General features: G+C 49.2%; 1 protein-coding gene across 2 annotated transcripts in view; it reads left to right on the top strand.

The window, feature by feature from the left end:
- The window catches only part of ttyh2 (tweety family member 2), a 51,654-nt gene that overhangs the window by 21,346 nt on the left and 9,219 nt on the right, over positions 1–21,089 (top strand). For both annotated transcript variants that reach the window (XM_080021462.1, XM_080021461.1), the window contains exons 3-8: positions 2,496–2,607; positions 9,648–9,868; positions 13,663–13,758; positions 17,635–17,707; positions 20,161–20,230; positions 20,431–20,486. In XM_080021462.1, the coding sequence (XP_079877588.1) occupies positions 2,496–2,607; positions 9,648–9,868; positions 13,663–13,758; positions 17,635–17,707; positions 20,161–20,230; positions 20,431–20,486 (628 nt within the window). The remainder of the gene's footprint in view (positions 1–2,495; positions 2,608–9,647; positions 9,869–13,662; positions 13,759–17,634; positions 17,708–20,160; positions 20,231–20,430; positions 20,487–21,089) is intronic.

The following is a 21,089-nucleotide window of genomic DNA, read 5'->3' as shown; positions in this document are numbered from 1 at the left end:
ATCTGCTGCTCCGCTTCGTTCGCTGGTGGTCAGAAAACAAGTTGAAAAGTGGAAACACAAAAGATATTCATCACCTTGGGGAGACAAACAGCACGTTCTCCCGTTTGTTTTGCCGCTGTCGGCCTTTTTTTATTTTTATTTTATTTTATTTTTTAAATTTGTACTTGTTTGGATTTCCCCTCTGCCTGGCGTGGGCCGTCTTGTCGATCTCCTTCACTCCTTCCCTCCCTCCTTCTATCACTCGTTCCCTTTTTGCCGCCGCTGCATGCGCCCGTAATCTCTCACTTTATCACGTCGCCGCCTATCTTTTCTCAAATACTGCCTGGGGCTTTGTTTCCCCCTGCAGCCGGCTCGTCAGGTGAGCCGTGAAAATGTTTCAAATTCCACTTTGGGGGGAAATAAAAATAAAAAATGTATTTACGGGAATTAGCTCTTGTGTTGCAAGATCTAAATTGCGCGGCCGCCCCAAATGATCGGTTCCGGTGGAACGGCGGCTCCGTGTTCATCAGGACAAGTTTCGTTCTCAAAGCGAGAAGCGGACGTCGTGGCGAGGGGTTCGACTCCTTTTTTCGGAGTTTCGGTTCTCGCCGAGTCACTCGGTAAAAAAAGAGTCGTTCCGTTGCGCCGAGCGAGGGAGGGCTTCCTGAGCATGAACCGCGGGACGGGAGGGTCCGCTTCGGCTCCGAGTCGTGAACTCGGAATTCTCACCGGAATCATTTAACCGTGTCAAACGTTTTGGATTTTTTTTTCCGGTGGAATCCAAAGTGTAAATCAGTCGCAAATCAATATGAATTATGCCAAATGAGTAGATCTTTTCTGCCTTGGACTTTAGTTTATTGCTCGGTCATTATTTTCAGTCCGTGAGTCGAAGACTGACCCGCCGGCTCTTTTGCCGGAGGGACTCCCGACTCATTTAAAAGATTTGTTCTTTTAACTGAGCGCCGGATGGTTGTACCGTGGGATCATTTCATGATAAAAAAGTGGAAGTGGAGACGCTGACCTCCAACTCACCTGACCACGATGCTTCCTGTGGGATGGGCAGATCGGGGATTAGGGTGGCACTGGGCCCCGGCGCCTTTCCAGAAACGTGGTTCTTTCGGCGTAAGTTTGCCGCCGTAGGGTGGAGATGTCGCTCTGCTCGGGCAAAGGAATCGGAGGTGAGGCGCCTTTGATGTTTCCTGAACCTGTTTGCCTCCTGCTCCTGCAGAGCCGACTCTTCCCGCCTCCTCTTCCCTGAAGGGTTTCTGTGACCCAGCGCAAGCTCCTGATCTGGATCGTAGGACGTTTCTGAGAGACGGATGAGGGCGGATGAGAATCCAGTAGAATGGGGAAACCCGGCTGTTTTTCTGGAGATTCTGTTCTTTTTTTTTTTTTTTTTCGCATTATACCGTTGGTGTGATGGGAGTCGGTTTGGCTTCTCACGGGAATCATTTAATTCTGTGCGAGGGCCCGAGTCCCAGCTTGGCCTGTGTGCGGGCGCGCTGTTACCGAGTCGCGAACAAAACGACTCTTTTTGTTCGATCGACTCGGCAGACAGACAGACTCATCATCGTTTACAAGATTTGTTCGCTGCGAACGAATCGTTTGCGAGTCGCGCATCACTCATCCCATCGAACAGCGGCTCTCACACACGTTTTGAAGGCTACACGCTCTCATAGCCAGATCTTGAGGCGTCTGTCTGTCTGTCTGTCTGTCTGTCCGTCCAACTATTCATCTGTCCATCCGTCTATCTGTCTATCCATCCATCCATCCTCTATGTTGCTCTTTAAACAAACTTCTCTCCATCGCAGCAGTAAAGTGACCTTCTTCTCTTCTTTGTGATGGGTGGATGGTCTCCACCCCCGTCGCCGCGGGGAGCTCTGTATTCCCAGTTAATCAGTTTGTGTCCTTCCACTCGTCCCTTCCTCTTCTCCGCCTTTTCTTTATTTCTGTTTACTCCACTAAACGTCTCCCGGCAGCGGGGGAGTCCCCCCCCCGGATCCCTCCATCCCTGTCAGGGTTTGTTAAGCCGTTTTCCTCTTCTTTTCCCCCCTTTTTTTTTTTTTCACCCCTTCCGATCGACAGAAAGCGGATGGATGGTGATGGAGTAATTGGTCGGTGGCGGCGGTGGGAGTTCAAGATCGGAGCAAAACGAGTGTGAAAATTGGGGCAAAATGAATTATTCAGGCGCTGTACTGTAATGTAGTGTGTGTTCCGCTCCGGTGTAGGTCGAGTGTTGGCGCTCGGAGGGGGAAGGAACTCAAAGCCAGGAAGCAAAAAAAAAAAAACCAACATTAATCTTCAAAACCATAGAATTTATTATACATTATATAAAATAAGATTAGATAAGATAACACTATATTAATCCCTGTGAGGAGGTTCAGGTCCCACATACGGTATAACACAATTAAGGCATTAAGAAAAGAGAAAACATAAATGAATGAAACAAATTATAATAAAAATAAATATAATTTATATAAAATGTAACTCGTCCCCATTTGTTCTTTTTTCCACAGTGTGGCGGTGGGTGTGGGTTTCTATGGCAACAGTGAGACCAACGACGGGGTGTACCAGTTGACCTACTCCCTGTACAACGCCAACCACACCCTGGGAGGAGTGGACAGTCTGGTGGGTGACACACACGGCCCTGTTAATTCACATTACATCTTTTTTACATACATTTTCATTTTAAGTGCAGAAAATGCGATAATAATGCTAATTTTACTTCTCTAAATCCCAGGAAAGTGAAGTGAAAATGTTCAGAAATTAATAATTGTTGTTGATGTTTTTATTATTATTATTATTATTATTATTATTATTATTATTATTATTATTATTATTATTATCATCATCATTATAATAGTAATAATAATGATGATGATGATGATGACAATAAGCGTTTTTCATACACAACATGCAACTCAAAATGACTTACATCAATATAGGGACATCAAATAATAACCATCAAAAAGAAAACAAGCAAAATGCATGAAATAAATATAGGTTAATACAAATTATTATATATGAATATTATGAGTTATTCATAATTATGTTAATATTACACATGTTCAGATTTGGGTCATCGATTTAGAGATTGAAGGATCATTTCAGTTTCACTTGTATTATGGTTTGCTGTAGATTCTACATAATAACCATATTATTAATGAGCAGTTTGCACCGATAACAACGCGCTTCTGTAGATTGGAATCCACAAACTGTGCCAAGTTTGTAAAAACATGGATTAATTTATTCATGTTCCCCTGGCGGACGGACCTTGTTCCCTTCTGCTGTGTTGACTCTGATCTGCTGTCAGAAAAACTGGAGACATGAATATTCATACAGGAGCACGACGGTGATAGAGGCAGTTCCGATCATAGATGGATGGATGGATGGATAGATGGAGGCATTCATAATAATAATAATAATAATAAAGTAATACGAATAAAAATGGAAAAAGTAAATGGCAATATGCAATAAAAAATATATAAATATATAAAAATAAATAATGGTGAGGAATAGGATAACAGCCACTCTAGTGTGTGTGTGTGTGTGTGTGTGTGTGTGTGTGTGTGTGTGTGTGTGTGTGTGTGTGTGTGTGTGTGTGTGTGTGTGTGTGTGTGTGTGTGAGATCCTTGTCTATTTATATCTGGCTCATTTTCCATCTCAGAGTCACTGATGACACACAGCAAAAACCCGAATCCACCTCCATGCGTGTTAAAACAACCACAGCAGCCTTTCGCTCCAACATAAACACGGGTGTAGTTTGCTCAGCCCGTAGATTCCTGCGGTGCATTTGAGGGCGGCGGTTTGGGAGCGTTTTCCAGGCAAAAAGGTCACGACTCCGTCGGGTGTTTTTCAACCTGTGCGCTAGTGAGAGATCGCCGGGGGGGGCGGCGACCAAATATTTAAAATTCCATGGGGGGGGGGGGGGGGGGTCTAAATCAAAAATGAGATGAGCCCTTGTGTCGCAAGATCAAAATTGCAAGGCTTCACTTATTCCTTTAATTCACTTATTCCTTTAATTCGTTCCAGCAGAACCGCAGCTCTGTGATCATCAGAACAAAGCTTGAGTTGAACTGAAAGTCATCAGTGATGAAAAGTTCGGCTGTTTTTGTTTTTTTTTCGGTTCTTGACGAGTCACTCGGTCAAAAGAGTCGTTCAATTTTACCGACTTTTCAGTGGTTTTGTTTTGGTAGGTGTAGCGCACCGTGAGCAGGGGAGGACTTCCCGAACCACGGACCAGAGTCAGAAGAGTCGGTTCGGCTCCAAGTCGTGAAGGGAATTCCTACAAGAATGGTTATTCTTTCAGAATTATTTCAGAATGTTTTATTTTGGGGGAATGCAAAGTGTAAATCAGTGAAATTCAACATGGACTATGCTAAATGCATTCACCTTTCTTCCCCTTGGGCTTTATTCATTTGATCCTGTGAGTCGAACATTCACTCTTTTGCCGGAAGTGACTCCTCTCTCCTGAGTCGTTTAAACGATTTGTTCGCTACGAACGAATCGTTCGCAAGTCTTGCATCACTAACTATCATTAGGTCTTGATACTAAACACACTTCTAGGTTTTTCTGGGGGTCTTGGTGTTGGGCAGGACGGTGCTGTCGCGTTACTTCAGTGGCGCAAAGGTTGGAACGCCTTTCCAACCGAGCGATGCTGGAAATGCACCGTCACCCACTCCGTCAGACCCGGCTCCCCCCCCCCGGGCGACGGGCGTTGGGCGTCGGTCGTCAAACGGCGGCGATTAAGTTTCCATCTGTGTTAATGGAGATTTAGGGGCTGGTGTCCGTGTGACTCGACATCATCTGTTTAAAAGGCTCCCGGCGGGGGGAGGAGGTCGACAGCTTAGTCCCCAGAGCCGCAGCGCTTCACCCAGGGAGTGTTTCTCCGATACGATCGTACAGTCAGTGCAGTAATGAGGAGCAGTTGTTGTGTCGCGGTGGATTCGTTTATTCATCTGTTTTGCGGGCGCGGCCTCGTTGGTGAGCGTGGTGCACCGTGCGGGCGACGCCGAAACATTTTGGGATTGGGATCAGAGCCCCCGTAGATCAGAGGGTCCTTATGTGGACGCAACATCAGCGTTATCCTTCGCTGCCTTTACTCAACTGGGGCGCATGTGGGGCGCGGTGGAGTTGGATATTTGGGGAAGTGTCGTGTGGAGGGGACGGCCGACCGGCGGCTCCAACGTGGCTCTGCTCGAAATTTCTCAGTTGCGTTAAGTTGACTGGAGTGAAGAGGGGATTGAGCTGCTCGCTTGGTTTTAAATCCCAGGCAAACAGACGTGTGTGGGTGTGTGTGTGTGTGTGTGTGTCTGTGTGTGTGTGTGTGTGCGTGTGCGTGTGCGTGTGCGTGTGTGTCTGTCAAAGCTTGTCGTTATTGACCCGCTGAGGAGTCTGGCCCCCGAGTGGCACAAAGGGCCCAGTGTACCCCTCACGGTTCCCAGACCCCCGCCTCCCCTCCCTAATTAAGCATGAGCCCGACACATAAAGTCCGTTTGCATTACTCGCTTCCCTGATTGGCAGATTTGGTAGTGGAATCTGTATTGAACGCCTCTCAATTGACCAACCATGGCCGCCCCGGGCCTTTGGCCCACACAAAGTGCTTTTTAGCCCCCGTGCAAAGTGCTGAAAAGTGAGGCAGCATTCAAAGACTTTGAGGGTTTTATAAGAGAGGGAAGGGAGGAAGACACTCATTATTGATGAAGGCTTTTGCCGCAGCTCCTGTTGAAATCTGGATTCGTTCTAGTCTGAACCGTATGCTGATGATGCATTCACTATTATGCACGCACACACACACACACACACACACACACACACACACACACAGACACACACACACACACACACACACTGCAAACACACATACGCACACACACACACCACAAACACACACACACACATACAGACACACACACACACAGACCCACACAGAGCAAGCACACACACACACTGCACACACACACACACACACACACACACACACACACATACGCGCACACACACGGCAGACACACAGACACACACACAGCAAACACACACACACACAGACAGACACACGCACACACAAAAACACACACAAAATCATGGACAAACGGAGCACACAAGACGCTCAGTGTAAATGGCAGTACCTCTGTGTCGTGCAGAAGTGCAGTTTGGGGACATGAGTTTCCCACAGACAACCCCCCCAACCCTCGGCCCTGGAGGTGATGGGGGGCTGCGTTCCATCCACCACGAATGCTTCTGCGAGGGTGCACTGGGGTTTGATGTTTCATTTGAAGTGCACACACTTGATAATAATGGTCCTGTGTGTGTGTGTGTGTGTGTGTGTGTGTGTGTGCGTGCGTGCGTGCGTGCGTGCGTGCGTGCGTGCGTGCGTGCGTGCGTGCGTGCGTGCGTGCGTGCGTGCGTGCGTGCGTGGGGTCATGGCAGTGTGAATTTGGCTGCACGCGTGTGTGTGTGTGTGTGTGTGCTTGCGTGCGCGTGTGTGCGTGCATGCGTGTGTGTGGGGTCATGGCAGTGTGAAGTTGGCTGTATGTGTGTGTGTGTGTGTGTGGGGCGGGTCATGACAGTGTGAAGTTGGCTGCACGCGCGTGTGTGTGCGCGTGTGTGTGTGTGTGGGGTTATGGCAGTGTGAAGTTGGCTGTGTGTGTGTGTGTGTGGGGGGGGTCATGGCAGTGTGAAGTTGGCTGCGCGCGCGCGTGTGTGTGTGTGTGTGTGTGTGTGTGTGTGTGTGTGTGTGTGTGTGTGTGTGTGTGTGGGGTTATGGCAGTGTGAAGTTGGCTGTGTGTGTGTGTGTGTGGGGTTATGGCAGTGTGAAGTTGGCTGTGTGTGTGTGTGGGGGGGGGGTCATGGCAGTGTGAAGTTGGCTGCGCGTGTGTGTGTGTGTGTGTGTGTGTGTGTGTATGGGGTCATGGCAGTGTGAAGTTGGCTGTGTGTGTGTGTGTGGGGGGGGGTCATGGCAGTGTGAAGTTGGCTGCACGCGCGTGTGTGTGTGTGTGTGTGTGTGTGTGTGTGTGTGTGTGTGTGTGTGTATGGGGTCATGGCAGTGTGAAGTTGGCCGCTCGTGTGTGGGTCAGCCAAAGTGAAACACAACCCAGGGCTCTGACAAGCCCTGGACGCCGGCCAGCGGCATAATTACAAACATGTTTTATGAGCTCAGTGGCTCCGCTCCGTGCTCTGTCGCCGGTCGCTGTCCAGACGCCAGATTCGGAAGGGACGGGCGGCCCGTCACAGGTGGCCGCCTTCCTCCCACCGCACCGTGGGTTTCACGGGAGCCAAACGCGCAGAACGCAGCGAGCAATGCGAGCGGGCAAAGCGGCGGGGGCCTTTGGACCGCCGGCCCCGGGAGCTCCCCTCCCCCAGGGGCGCCGGAGTCTCCGCTCGGTTTGCCCTCCTCGCGGGGGGTTGGGGGGAAATCTGCGCCGATCACCGTCCTCACACTTCCCCCCCCCGCATCACCAGACGGATCCTTCAAAGCTCCTATGGAGCCAAAAGACCTTGGGAGGTTTGATCGTTGCCAGCGAACCATCGGGCGTTTGGAAAAACCACCCTTTTTGCCGCGGGCTCCGGTGGTCTTGAAATTCGACCCCCATTCCCGACGTCCTTAAACATTCCCCCCGGCCCTTGTTTGTTTGTCCTGGTGTTTGTTACCGGTCGGTGTTTGCCTCGTCCGCCGCAGTTTGACATCGCTCCCTTTGTTTGTCGTCTGTCCTCTGGCGAGTCCAAATGAGCGTCCCGCAGCCAAATTGCCGCACTCCGCCCGCCATCCCACATCAATAAAAAAAAGAGGCTCCTCTCCGCACCCGTCTGGCCACAGAGAGGAGCTTTGTGTCGGGCGCCCCCCGGCAACATCGGGCCGCCATGGAGACGGGACAGAGGAGACTGGGGGAGCGGTATCTCCCCGGGCGGCGGGGTCATGGCGGGAGATGGAGGCGAGATAAGGCAGGGGCGGCCGGCTGCCTCCCCGGATAAGGGGGGGGGACACAAAAGGCGTGGATGGAGACGATACGGTGTAGCCGACCGCTCGACTTCTCATCCGGGATTTGATCTGAGGGGTTCGGGGACGAAGCCGCGGTGATGAGCTTTCAGATAACCGTGACGGCCGAACCCCCACGGGCCGTGCGCCACAGCCAAAGTCCCCCCAAATTCTCCCTCCAAAGCACTGACTTAAAAAACGAACAACAGTCCATCAAATCACATTACCCCCCCCCCCCGCGTTGCAAAATGATGTAATTGACACTTATTTGGAGACAATCGTTTCAAACAACTTTTAGATGAAAAAGCTGCATTATCTCAGCCTCACTTCGACGGGAAATGGTTCTTGAATAAAAGATGTTTAATGACGGGCTCGTGATCTTTGAAATTTTCCGAAAACAAACAAGCCCACAGAACTGTTTTCTGGTGGAGTCGACCCCTGTTTCCCACCGTCCCGTCTCTCTCTCCCTCTCTCTCTCTCTCTCTCTCATACTGTTCTCTCTCTCTCTGTTCCCATCCCCCTCCCCTTCTCTCTCCCTCTCCCGCTCTCTCTCTCTCTCTCATCCTGCTCTCTTTCTCTCTCTCTCATCCTGCTCTCTCTCTCTCTCTCTCTCTCTCTCTCGCGCCACGGGCAGTCAATTGTGGGCAGCGAATGCAGAACCAGCAAATTACTTCCACCCAACCTGTCCAGCCCCGTCCCGGAAGAAAACACAAGCCCAGCAACAACGCGACTCAGCCTCTCTCGCTCGGCCCGTGCACGCGGGGCCGAGCGCGGGCGTTCATTAACCTTTTCAACAATCCAGTGGAAAGGACTCCCCCGCCTCGGAGCGTGCTCCCCCTCGCCTTTTCTTCGCGCCTGAATCTGCACTGAGCCGGCTCGGAAATGCGCGCCGTGCCCCGGCGTCCGTCACGTGGCGGTGACGTCGCCCCCCGCGCGCACTGGGTCATTCTGTCCGGCGGTGAATTTGGCGGGAGTCGCCCCAAAACACAAGCATCCCCCGGAGTCCTAATTTTCCCGACGGGCGTGAACCGGTCGCGATCCAGCCGAACGCTCGCCGCAGGAGGACGTTTCCTCTGCATTCACGCTCCGTCGGGGCCCGGGGTTGGTAAACCTCCACGGAGGAAGGACAGCGGAGGAAAAGGGACGTTTATCTTCCAGGGGAAGACGCAGAGGAGGGTAAAACCGGAATTGATGCAACTGTTCTTGTCCGGCAGGCGGGGGAGGGAGAGATGGGGAAGGTCGTTAGGGAAGGGGCCCCTTGTGTCGCCGCATCAATTCGGCGCCCGAAAAAAGAGTCAAGGATGATACGGACTGAACACCATGTAGATGGAGGGCGGGGTGTCCTGTGCAGTCATCACCGGTCCCAGAGTTTAGACCCAAACCCCCGGTTGTACCCGGGAAGTTCGTCCCAGGGTGCGGTTGGAATTTTGCAATTTTGCAAACTTTCCGAGATATTACAGAACCTTCTGGCTGGCCCTCAGTGGCCGACTAGAGAAGGAAATGCGTTCCATCCAATTTACCCAAACCCTCTCAGCCGGGAGTCACACCGGGGACTCTGGAAACCCCGACCCCCAATTGAGTTAAGCCTCCTCCCGGGGCCCGACCGTCCTCCATCGTCATTCCACACATACCACCCCGAGCGTCGGCCCTTTTGACACCCTCTATCCCTCTCCGCTGCCCCCTCCCCCCCCAGGTCTCCGGCACCATGGGCAGCATGCAGAGTGGGCTGCAGCAGCACCTGGCCCGGCTGGACGAGATCTTCGCCACGCGGGGCGACTACGTCCAGACCCTGCAGTTCATGCAGCAGATGGCCGACAGCGTGATAAAGCAGCTGCTGGGGCTGCCCGACTGGATGGAGGCCAAGGTGGACCTGGCCTCGGTGGCCGACCAGACCTCCCGCATCGAGTACTACAGGTGAGGCCCCCGCCACCGCCAAACCGCGTCGGGTGGGGCACTCCGTCGAGGCCTTGGCGGTGTGTGTGTGTGAGACGTTCGGTGATGTTCTCGGCGGTTTCCAGGGTGGCAGCGTGGCGCGAGTGCTGGCACAGTTTGAACAGATGCAAACCGACCACCTGCATGGAATGGCGGGTCGCCTGCTCAGGCATGAATCATTCATGCTTGTGTAGAAACCGCACCCGTCGCTATGACCCCAGTACATCATGAGGTTAGCGGACTCACGATGCAGTGTGGCTCATCGGGGCGATGCTCCGAACCCACTCGGAGATGAAGAGCCGCCGCGCGGGGTTCGGGGGGAAATAACGTAATCTGATGTCATTCTCATCAACCAGTTAATGTATGGAGCATAAATGGACTCGTATATACTAAAACTGTGGGTCCGTATTAAATCTTTCGACATGGAAACATAACTTGGCTCGGCGGGTCTTGAATCGTGATTTAGTGTGGGCTTTAAGTGAAGGCCTAAGCTTTTTATGGGCGGGGGGCGGGGGCCAGGGGGCTGATTGGGTATTGATCGGCGGCCGGCGGAGTGGGACAGGCCCGGTGTGCATCCATTGATCTGTAATCCGACTCCCTCTCGCCCCTTAACGCGCCGCTCGATACGGGACAATGTCTTTGTGGTGAGGTGCCGGAGACGCAGTGTCATTATCTCCAACCGCGACGCTTCTCGGACGGTGCTGGCTTTCAACCCTGCATTAAGCGCCGGCGCTGCCCCACCCCCCAAAATAAAAAGCAGTTTTTGTTCTGTTTTTTTTTTTGTTTTGTTTGTTTTGCTTTGGTTTGCTTCGCTAACAACTTTTTCTGGTTTAATAAAAAAAACAAAAAAAAACTTCCTACATTTATTATGCATGCATGCCTTTCAATATTCCCGCGTCTTGCTCGGCTGGACTCTCAATTTGCATACACTGCCGGGGCTCGCATGGCAATGCTGCGAGGGCGTGACTGACATTTTGAGAATTTTACAGGAGAGCAGGAAACTTTTTGATTGATTTGTAATCTCTTACTGCATTAATGTTACTTCTTCCTATAGGAGGTTTTGGTGTCCGAGGGATATACAGTGGTTTGATCGGTCCAACAAAATGTATTTACTCCGGAGTAAACTGGAGCGTAGATTCCCGTAGAGGTCCATTCAAAAGGGGTATTTAGTGGAAATGTTGAATCGCCGAGCACCCGGTATGCATCGACCGCTCATATGAAATCGCTGGTGTGCCGCCCTGACGTGGATCACTGAGTCAAATTAACAAACAAAAACATCCTCCCCCACAACAAACTAAACCTCTAAAGAAAATATTATCATTCCAGCAGGAAAACATATATCAGGCCCGGGGTATGGGGTTGAGATTTGCCTTGATGCTCACAAAGTCGTTTTATAGACTTTATTGGTCTGGTGTACTGCAGCACGGAGGTGAGCCCGCTACGTCTTGGCTCCGGTCAAACTGACTTGACAACAGATTTTTTTTAGAAGCAAAATCAGTCTGTTTGTTTATTTATAAGGGATTATTAAGTTATTCATATGTTGTTTTTTTGTTGTTGTTTTTTTTTGTCAAACGTAGAAGTATCTATCCATTGCATGTTTTTCTCAATTTATTAATGAAACCACAAATAGAATAATAATAAAAAAATTAAGATAACAATTATTTATCACAGAAACAGCTGAACAAATACACTTCCATACATTGAAGATGTCCTGCATCCTGCTCCGGTTAATGGGATGAACCCGCCGCTGCCCTTCCTGGCTTCTCCCTCGGCCCCGCGGAGAAGCTGCCGTCAACAGCCGCAAGCTATTTATGTGTTATTACTCAATCCAGCGATAAAACAGGTTGTATTCGAGGCAGAAGCTGCCGGGCGAAATACAAACAATGAACCACAAACCAATCCGGCTACGTGACGTGAGGCTTTTGGTGTGAATTTGGGGGTGACGCTAAATGATGTAATGTGATGTAATTAAGCGTAATTATTTAATTACTAACAGCATACGTCACCCTCCTCTACTTTCATATGGGTTTCGCCAACCGATATGATAGATCTCGTCAACAAACAACCTGCGTGGAACGACACGCTCGCACGGAACTAATATTTTTCGGAGGAGCCGGGAGTCGGCCGCCAAAATAAACAATTGTGACAGAATTAAAGGATTCCATTCGCAGCTCGGCGGCGACGCCTCTTCCCACCCTCGTTCGCGGGACTTCCTCCCTCGCTCGGCCGTGCCTTAGGCCGACTCCATCAAACGAGACAAACAGTCGGAAAATCGAACGAGCCTTTTTTTCCCCCTCGTCAAGAGCCGAAACTCTGTTGTCATCACGATTTCAGGTGGTGTACGAGCCCCTCGGCCCAAGGTGGCCGCTACCGGCCTTTTTTTTTTTTTTTTTTTTTAAAGGGCAAACCCTCGACTCGCCCTGCCTGTTAGCCTCGTGGGAGGAAGACAGGATGAGGAAATGAACGGCCACAAGGTGGATGCCGGAGGGAGGGGGTGGAGGGGGCGAGAGATAGAGGAGTGATGGGATTGTCAGGGAAAGACAAAGGGGCGAGTGTGAGCGCAAGACACAGAGAGAGAGAGAGAGAGACAGAGAGAGACAGAGAGAGAGAGAGACTGGCCCATAGCGAGAGGTGACGGAGGTGGAAGGGAGGGGGGAGGCTTTGGTCCGAGGCCAGGGAGAGCTGAAGGGAATCGGCAGAGATCGCCAGGATGGAATGGAAGGGACGGAGATCGAGGAGTGAGGGGACGCTAATGGAGGTTGAGGGAAGAAAAGTAATGTGGACGTGACACGGGTGGAGCAGGAAATTAGAAACGAGGAACTACCAAGAAAGAGAAATGAAACGAAAAGTCTGGCTGTCCGGACTGAAAAAGTACCGAGGGAGGAGTAACATCCCTGCTCAGACCTCACAAGCGGAGACAGAGGATGTGTGTATTATATACACAACAAAATAATTCATTTAAATTTAAATTTCTATATAAAATTTGATATACACCGATCAGCCACAACTGACAGGTGAAGTGAATAACATTGCTCATCTCGTTCCAGTGGCACCTGTCAAGGGGTGGGATGTATCAGGCGGCAAGTGAACGGTCAGTTCTTCGAGTTGATGTGTTGGAAACAGGAAAAATGGTCAAGCGTAAGGATCCGAGCCACTTTGACAAGGACCACATTGCGATGACGAGACGACTGGGTCGGAGCATCTCCAAGACCACAGGTCTTGCGGGCTGTTCCCGGTGTGCAGTGCATAGAAAGGTGTCAGAACACACAGGACATCACAGCTTGCTGCGTATGGGGCTGTGTAGCTGCAGAGCGGTCAGAGTGTCCATGCTGACCCCTGTCCACCACTGAAAGCTCCTACAATGGACACGTGAGCGTCAGAACTGGACCATGGAGCAATGGAAGAAGGTGTCCCGCTCTGATGAACCAAATTTTCGTCTACGTCATGCGGATGGGCGGGGTTAGGGTCCGATCCGATGGAAGGGGGGGGGCGACCGTCTGCTGAAGGCGTCGTTTGAGCAACACCACGTGTCTCAATTGGGAAACCGGGGTCGAACAAGAAAAGGAAGTAGAAAAGGAGGGGATGGCGTGACACCCCTTCGCCCCCTCGAATTGTGGATGTAAGTCCAGTCATTAGGGAGCCATCTGGACGTCTGGAGTCCCAGTGAACAGCCACTGTACACGCTCGGCAGGCCTCTCTCTCTCTCTCTCTCTCTCTCTCTCTCTCTCTCTCCCTCCCCATTTACATATTCTCCCATCCTTCCATCCGTCCTGCAGGTGGCTGACCTACCTGCTGCTCCTCATCCTGGACCTGATCATCTGTCTGCTGGCCTGTCTGGGTCTGGCCAAGCAGTCCCGCTGGCTGCTGACCACGTGAGTTCCACACCCCGTCACTTCCACCTGCTCGGAAAAAAAACTTTAAAGCTAATTTTACAGGGAAATTCCACCGCGTTGAACTCATTTGACAGAGCGAGACGTACCTTTGGAGCTTCCCAGTGCGTCGTCTGGAAAACAACTTGTGTCAGCGTCTGGATCCAAAATGGTAAAGGTGGAAAGTGGAACTGAAGAAGCGGAGATGTTGACTTGCCAGCTAGCATGGATATAATGTGATATATTATAATAAAAACAAAGTAATAAGAATAGAAATGGAGAAAGATTTCAATATATGCAACAAACGTGGAAAAAAAAGGCAATATACAATGAAGCAAAAAATGTTCCAAAATATTTAAGAAATTGTAGTATACAATAAACCTAAAAAATAACTATAAATAAAAAAAAATGACATTATATAATCACTAAAAAATAAATAGAAATAATTGGCAAAATACAATAAACTTAATATTATGTAAAAGAAATATGGAAAAAATTGGCAATATGCAATTCAGGGCAGCGACAACCTGAAATATATCACGTGTACACTGAATATTTTATACAAGATTTTCACAGCGTATAATAAATCTCTGTTAACTGAGACTGTTACTGCGGCAATGCAGTAAAAACACAAGAGTTGTCTTTGGGATTGGTGTTAGGGTGGGGTCAAAAACACTCCTGCAGAGCTTTGATTTGACACAATACATCACTACACACATACACACACACACACACACACACACACACACACACACACACACACCAGAGGGGTGGACCTTGGCTTCCCTGTCCTTGTTTCCACTGAAAGTGGAAGTCGTGAGTGAATTCAGTTTATTGGAAGAGAGGGGGTGTGTTGCGGTCACAGTTTGCGTGCGTCCGTCCATCAGACAGACGGGCAGGCAGCTAGTGGAGGAGTCAGGTCTCAGAAGCCTTAGCGTGCGCCGTGTCGCCGTTCTCCAGAACTACTGTTCCAGACTAAACAGATTATTCTGCTCCTGCAGGTTTTTCCCTCCGCCAGGGCGCGATGGAGGGATCGCTCCCTCCATCCGTCCCCAAGGCCCCGGGGGTCCATGTCGGGGGAGGGGGGGGAGGCTCGCATGGGGCCACAAGTCACCAAGCATCGATAATCCGAGTAGTCGGCTTAGACCCCAGGACTCAAATGACACCGTCCATAGAACGGGCGCGGGGAGAAGGAACACAAAGCCTTTTTTCAAGAACATTTTTAAACGTGTTTCATCAACACCATAATCCTTGAATCCCCCGATTCACACCGTAGGGAAGGAGGAGGAGGGGGGGGGGGGTTAATTGAGTCAGGGTTTGAAATTGCGTTTCCAGGTCACTCAGACGCAATATGGAGGGAACAGACGAACAGCTTTTCAGCCTTTCCCTTTCCTCGCCGGGAAATAACCGTGCAACGGAAATCGCTTCATATCACCTGAAATCTGCAAAAAAAAAACACAAAAAACAATGGAATTGAAAGGCAATTAACCGCAAAATGAATCTAGTCTGGGGTTTGTTTGGTTGTTTGGTTGTTTGGTTGTTTGTGTGTTTGGACTCTCACTCCGGCGGATTTTCGCACATCAGTTTGTGCACGGTGGCGCCCGGAGCGGAGCCCAATAAATGAATGAGGAGCCGCTGGCACCGTAGGGGCCGATTAGACGCCGTTGTTCTCCCCTCTCGCTGGGTTCACACCGGAGTCGCAGTGGCTGAACCCAAAGGACACACGCGCACACGCACATGCAAGCTCTCACAGGTGAACTACCTAAATGAGCTCTTTTCTGGGAGTCTGCCGTAGCCCCGCTGGGAATAGGAGTCGTTTCCCAGGTTAAGGCAGTTGATAAAAATCATTTTCACGTCTGCTCTGCACCCAAAATCAGGGGCCAAATTTGGCAATCTTCGGACTGCCGGGACCGATTTCCTCCTCCGAGACGCTTGATGAATTTCGCCGAAAAGCTGCGGTTCACCTCTGCGGAGCTCTCTGGGGGGGTCGGGGGGCCAAAATGTACATGGGTGGTGTGCGTTGGTCACAAAACCCAAGCCTCTCCAGTCGCCCCGATGGCCTTGTTCTCAGATTCAGAGAAGTTGAGGAGGTGGGGTTGTGGGGGAGGGTGTAGTTTGGGGCATTTCCATGCTTGAAGGCGGTGGTATTGGCCTTGAAGAACGGGGGTGTATGAGGAACACTCAGCGACGGAGAAGAAATGGCGCGGTCATCCCCCTTTCTCCACCTCCCGCCAATGGGACCAGCACTGTGTTGACGGAAGAGCTGATGGACTGATAGGGTGCAGGTTGCACACGGGTGCAGACACAAGTAATATTTAAACTTATTTATTTGTCCTTTGTCTTCACCACCGGGGTGCCATGGGGGGGGGGGGGGTGTACTGGCCTTATTGGATTTTGCGAGAGATTATTTTGCCTAACGACAGCTTATCTGCCGTGGCATCAGAGCTCATCTGGTAATCTTGTATTGATCTTTTTGTTCCTCTGTTTATTCACGGACGTGTGAACCCCACCACCACCCCCTCCATCACTCATGCGTCCCTGATGTAATTTCCTGTAAGTTATGAGGTCATTAGGATAGAGAGACAGGAACAGGGAGGAACAAAATTGATTTAAAAATAAATAAATAAATAAAATGGATAGATCGCTTTTTTTTGTTTTTTGTTTTTGTTTCCGTCCGCACACCTGCCGTCTATTAAGGGATGTCTGAGCGACCGGCGGGACGTTAACACTCAAATCCTCTCGACGAGTCGCTCTTTCTGCCGAGGACGGAAAAGAAAGATTCCCACAGTCGTAAACGTGACCTCTGACCTCCCGTTTGGATGTCGGTGAGATCACCGCCGGACTCTCCGGGGGGGGTCGCACCATTTCCTCTGCTCAAGAAAAACAAGTCTCTGTGCGTCACCGCATTCCTCAAAGATGCCGGTCGGAATGATAAGTGGCGCAATATTTGATATATACAGTATGGACTGAAAACCGTTTTTTGTCTATTATGAAACATATACTCGTAAATAATATATATTTAAATGTATATAATTTTGTGTGAAAATATAATGTTTTCATTATCAGATCGTGCAATTCACTAATAAATAACTGGTAATTGATCACCATGACTCCACGTTTTAAGAATTGGCTTTGAGGACTATTTCTAGTAGTCATCAATCAAGTTAAAAAAAAAGTATATTTTTAAATGTTTTCAATTCTATTGTTAATTATGCCAGCATGTTGCACTTTGCTGGGTTACACTCTTATTCCTGTTTTGGATCACTGGATGAAGTAGATTTTTCCAGTGGTCTCCACCCTCCATCGCACTTGGCCAGTCGTTGGAAGCGGGTGTCGTGGATTGAGGATGTCTGTCCGTGACTTTGCTTTCTAAACGCCGGCGTCCCGCTGGGCTCCATCCTGGGACCCTTACTGTTCTCCGTGCACTTTAAATCCCTCGGTGGTGCGACCTCTGTTACTTGTTTCTACAGAAGCTTTTAGCCGTTGTGTCAGTGCTATGACTGTGTTGTACAGTTGATATTTGGACAAAAGTGTCCAAAGCTAAATGGCGTAATGTGAAGAGAACCTGTACATCGCAGGTAATTGCGGAGCCTGAGATGGTAGACACACCTAGTGTTCTAACCGTGACCCCTGATCAGTTTGTCAAGCTTTCTGCGAGGTAATTATTTCATTTCACTGACGTACTTGTACGTTTGCGTATCATTTTATGTTTATGTCCTCGAGAACCCCTTAAAATGACAGCACATATTGTAAAAAATAGTTTATCCACTTGTGCACTTTTTGTATTCAAAATGTCGCCCACCGCAGTCACTGTCTAGCTTCTAATTACCCGGTGTTCGGCTCTGACCTTGCCGTTGCCTCGGTGTCTCTCTCCCGCAGGATGATGGTGTTCGGCGTCCTCACTCTGATCCTGAGCTGGGCCTCCCTGGGCGCCGACCTCGCCACTGCAGTGGTGAGCCCCCTACCGTCCGACTGACTGACTGACTGACTGACTGACTGACTGACAGCCCTTTGTGTTTGGGTCCGCAGATCAATTCTTGTCAAGCCTGTAAACGGTGATCTCCGCAGGGGCCGCGGGAGCCCGGACGACGCATGCTGCACTTTTAACAGCGCCGAGCGGGTGGGGGGGTGGCAGCGGCGGCGGCGCTCGTTACTCTCTGCTCTTCCTCCACAGAACTGCCCTTCCTTTTCCGAATGGACCAAGGTTTTACCGTGACCGCTCTAATACCAATGACGCGAGACGATGCCGCGTGGCCCGGTAACTGCAGCCCTACACGCGGGCATTCGCCGATCCCGAATCGGATCGTGGATTCGGCGAGCGAGCGAGCGCGAGAGAGAGAGAGGCCGAGTGACCCTCGGACTCGCAGACTGAAAATGATCACGGGAGACGAAATTAACGCGGCCGTATTCGGTTCCCTCGCGCCGCCCGCTCTTTGGCTCCCAGCCGTGGGAAGAGGAGCGGGAGGCGCAGGAGGAGGTTTCCTGGGTGATTAGAGGAGGTTTAGTCTGAACCAGGGAGCAGTTTTACAGCTGTCCGGTCCTTACTTTGCCCGAGAGCAAACGCGGTCCGGGGCTTGGAATTGAATGCAAGCGGTGATTGGCCACGCACACCAAAAAACAGCTGCTTCGTGAAGCAGTTATATGAGCGGGCCGCCTCGGCTGCTCCTGACAACAGTGTATTAAATGACGTTATTATGAGGGCGTGCGTTGCTGTCACGCATGCCTAAGCGTCTATTAGTGCACATGCAAGCGCATATTGATTGTGCAGACGCATTCAAAATACTGTAACTCATGGGCGGCGAAATAAGAGGAATTAATGAACGAAAATAAACATGGAACTGAATTATATTAATTAAATTGCTTTTCTTGCCACACAGTGTGGTTTACAAATTGGTTAACTTAAAACGTTCAAACACAAAATATTGAATGCAAAAAGCATGCACATGAATGAATGCCAATCATGCAAAATAATTACAATAATAATAATAATAATAATATAATAAGATTCCCGAATTCAAGAATAATTAACAATAATTAATTATATATCATTCCTGAATTTTCCCACCGGGGGATTAATAAAATACAATCTAATTGTAATTGTTGTTATTATTTTTTGTATTATTATTATTATTGTTTTATTATTGTTAATAATACATGAACAGTAATAAAGCAAACAAACAATTTTCATTCAATAAAAATAAAATAATAAATAATATATTAAGAATACATATATAATATATATTACAGACCTTGAAGAACTGGTCTTGAATTATTACTTATTGAGCTATTCAAAGCAATTTTTAAATAATAAGGGAACGGTTTATAAGTATGTTCACCTCTACCTGCTAAATACTGAGCCAAACCGGCTTTCCTGCATATGTTGATGTTTCTTTGTTCTCCTGCAATATTTATTTGTGTTTGCTAGCTTTATTTAATTTATATTATTAAATACACGTGACTACACGCATGTCTCGGAGGATCCACGTCTGAGATCTGTGTGGTTTCCGTTGCTCTCTCTCAACTTTTTGATGTGTGTGTGTGTGACTGACTGTGTTGATTTGGGAGGGGATCAATTATGAATGCGTGATGAAACCACCACAATCTCCTTTAATCATAGAGCGCAGCGGTGAGGAAGAGTGTGTGTGTGTGTGTGTGTGTGTGTCGCTGTTCCCCAGAAGGATTTCAAACCAAAAGCGTTTCTGCAACCGCTAATAAACTTCCTCGCTGCAGGAGTCTGGAAACGGATCTGGCAACCTGATTTACTAATGAACCAGCCCCCAGTCTGCAGAGTAACCCCGCTACTGGGTTTATTGGTTGTGTGTGTGTGTGTGTGTGTGTGTTTACGTGTGTGTGTGTGTGTGTGTGTGTGTGTGTGTGTACGTGTGTGTGTGTGTGTGTGTGTGTGTGTGTTTGTTTATTTGTGTGTGTGTGTGTGGGGGGGGGCAGGGAGACGTTTTAGCATTCATGCAACACAGTCGAGAGGAGATCGCTGCTCAGGATTTGTATTTTGTTTGCTCTGTTGCCAAGGCAGATAAAAGGTGTTTGCGGGTCCTTGAAAGGTCATTGAATGGTCTTAACGTTGAATTTGAGTTCAACATAGACATTCTGTGCGATTTTGATTCATCCATATATTATTTTTATATTTTTTTCTCGATCAGTGGTTCCTCAAACTTTTTTTAAGTAGTGTCTGCTAAGTCTCAGATCTTTTTTTCATCTGAGTCACAGCTGTGCTTCTTCAAGAAAATTGAAGAAGGTCATGTGGTTTTTTTAAACAGTATAAACTGTATAACCAATATTTTTGAAGACATTTGTTTTTCAGAGTAGCCCCTGCAGTAACCAAAGTACCCCTAAGTACCCCTCAGGGTACTACCCCACATTTTATTCTGTATTTATCTCGTTCTTCAGGGAACCAGCGACTTCTGCGTGGCCCCTGATAAGTACCTGATGAGTCAGACCAAGGGGATCATCAGCAGCGGTGAGATAATGTGGTCGTAATTAAAACGTCCCGAGGTGATAATTGTATTCCCAGACAAGTGGGTACGAGTGTGTTGCTGGTTTACCAGGATAATCTTGTGTGTGATAACACAATCTTGTTGTTGTGTGTGTGTGTGCGCGTGTGTGTTCATGCATGTGTGTATGCGCGCGCGCGTGTGTGTGTGTGTGTGTTCTCCACAGATATCGTCCATTACTACGTGTACTGCAACCAGACGCGCTCCAACCCCTTCCAGCAGGTACCACCTCCACTCCACCTCATCGCCGATGTTCTGTCCTAAATCTCTCCATCTGCCCATTGGATCCTTTCATCCAAAATACCTCCCTTCCAGTCCTCCTCTCTCCATCCATCATCTATCTGTCTGTCCGCCTATCTATCTAACCATTTGAAGATAAGATTTTGTCTCTGGGACCCGAATCTGAGATGATTTTTCATTGTTAGATATGATTTAGTCTGGACTACAGTTCGGGAGATAACATTGAAATTAGGATCAGGTTCGGTAAAAAGAGCAAAAGTTTAACTGCCAACCATTTTGGCTGGGGACTCCACAGGGAGCTCTTGAAGGACCCCGGGGGGTCCCCGGACCTCATATCGTGAACCGCTGCGGTAGTGTTTGTGTGTGTGTGGTGATGGGATGGAAAAAGGATCTTCAAATGACGCGCTCCATGGCTAGGATTCTAGTCTTTCAGGAGTCTTGTCGTGTATCCCCGGCGTGAGACGCGTTGAGATTTCGCGGCCTGTGTAGCCCCGCCCTCTTTCACCTCGCTCACCTCCTCTCCACCGCTCACTCTCTCTCACTCCCTCTCTCTGCTCCGAAAAGTCGTATTATTTCTCCTCCTGC

The sequence above is a fragment of the Zeus faber genome (genome assembly GCF_960531495.2).
Source record: "Zeus faber genome assembly, chromosome: 20".
Lineage (NCBI taxonomy): Eukaryota > Metazoa > Chordata > Actinopteri > Zeiformes > Zeidae > Zeus > Zeus faber.
This window is presented reverse-complemented; position numbering and strand designations above follow the sequence as displayed.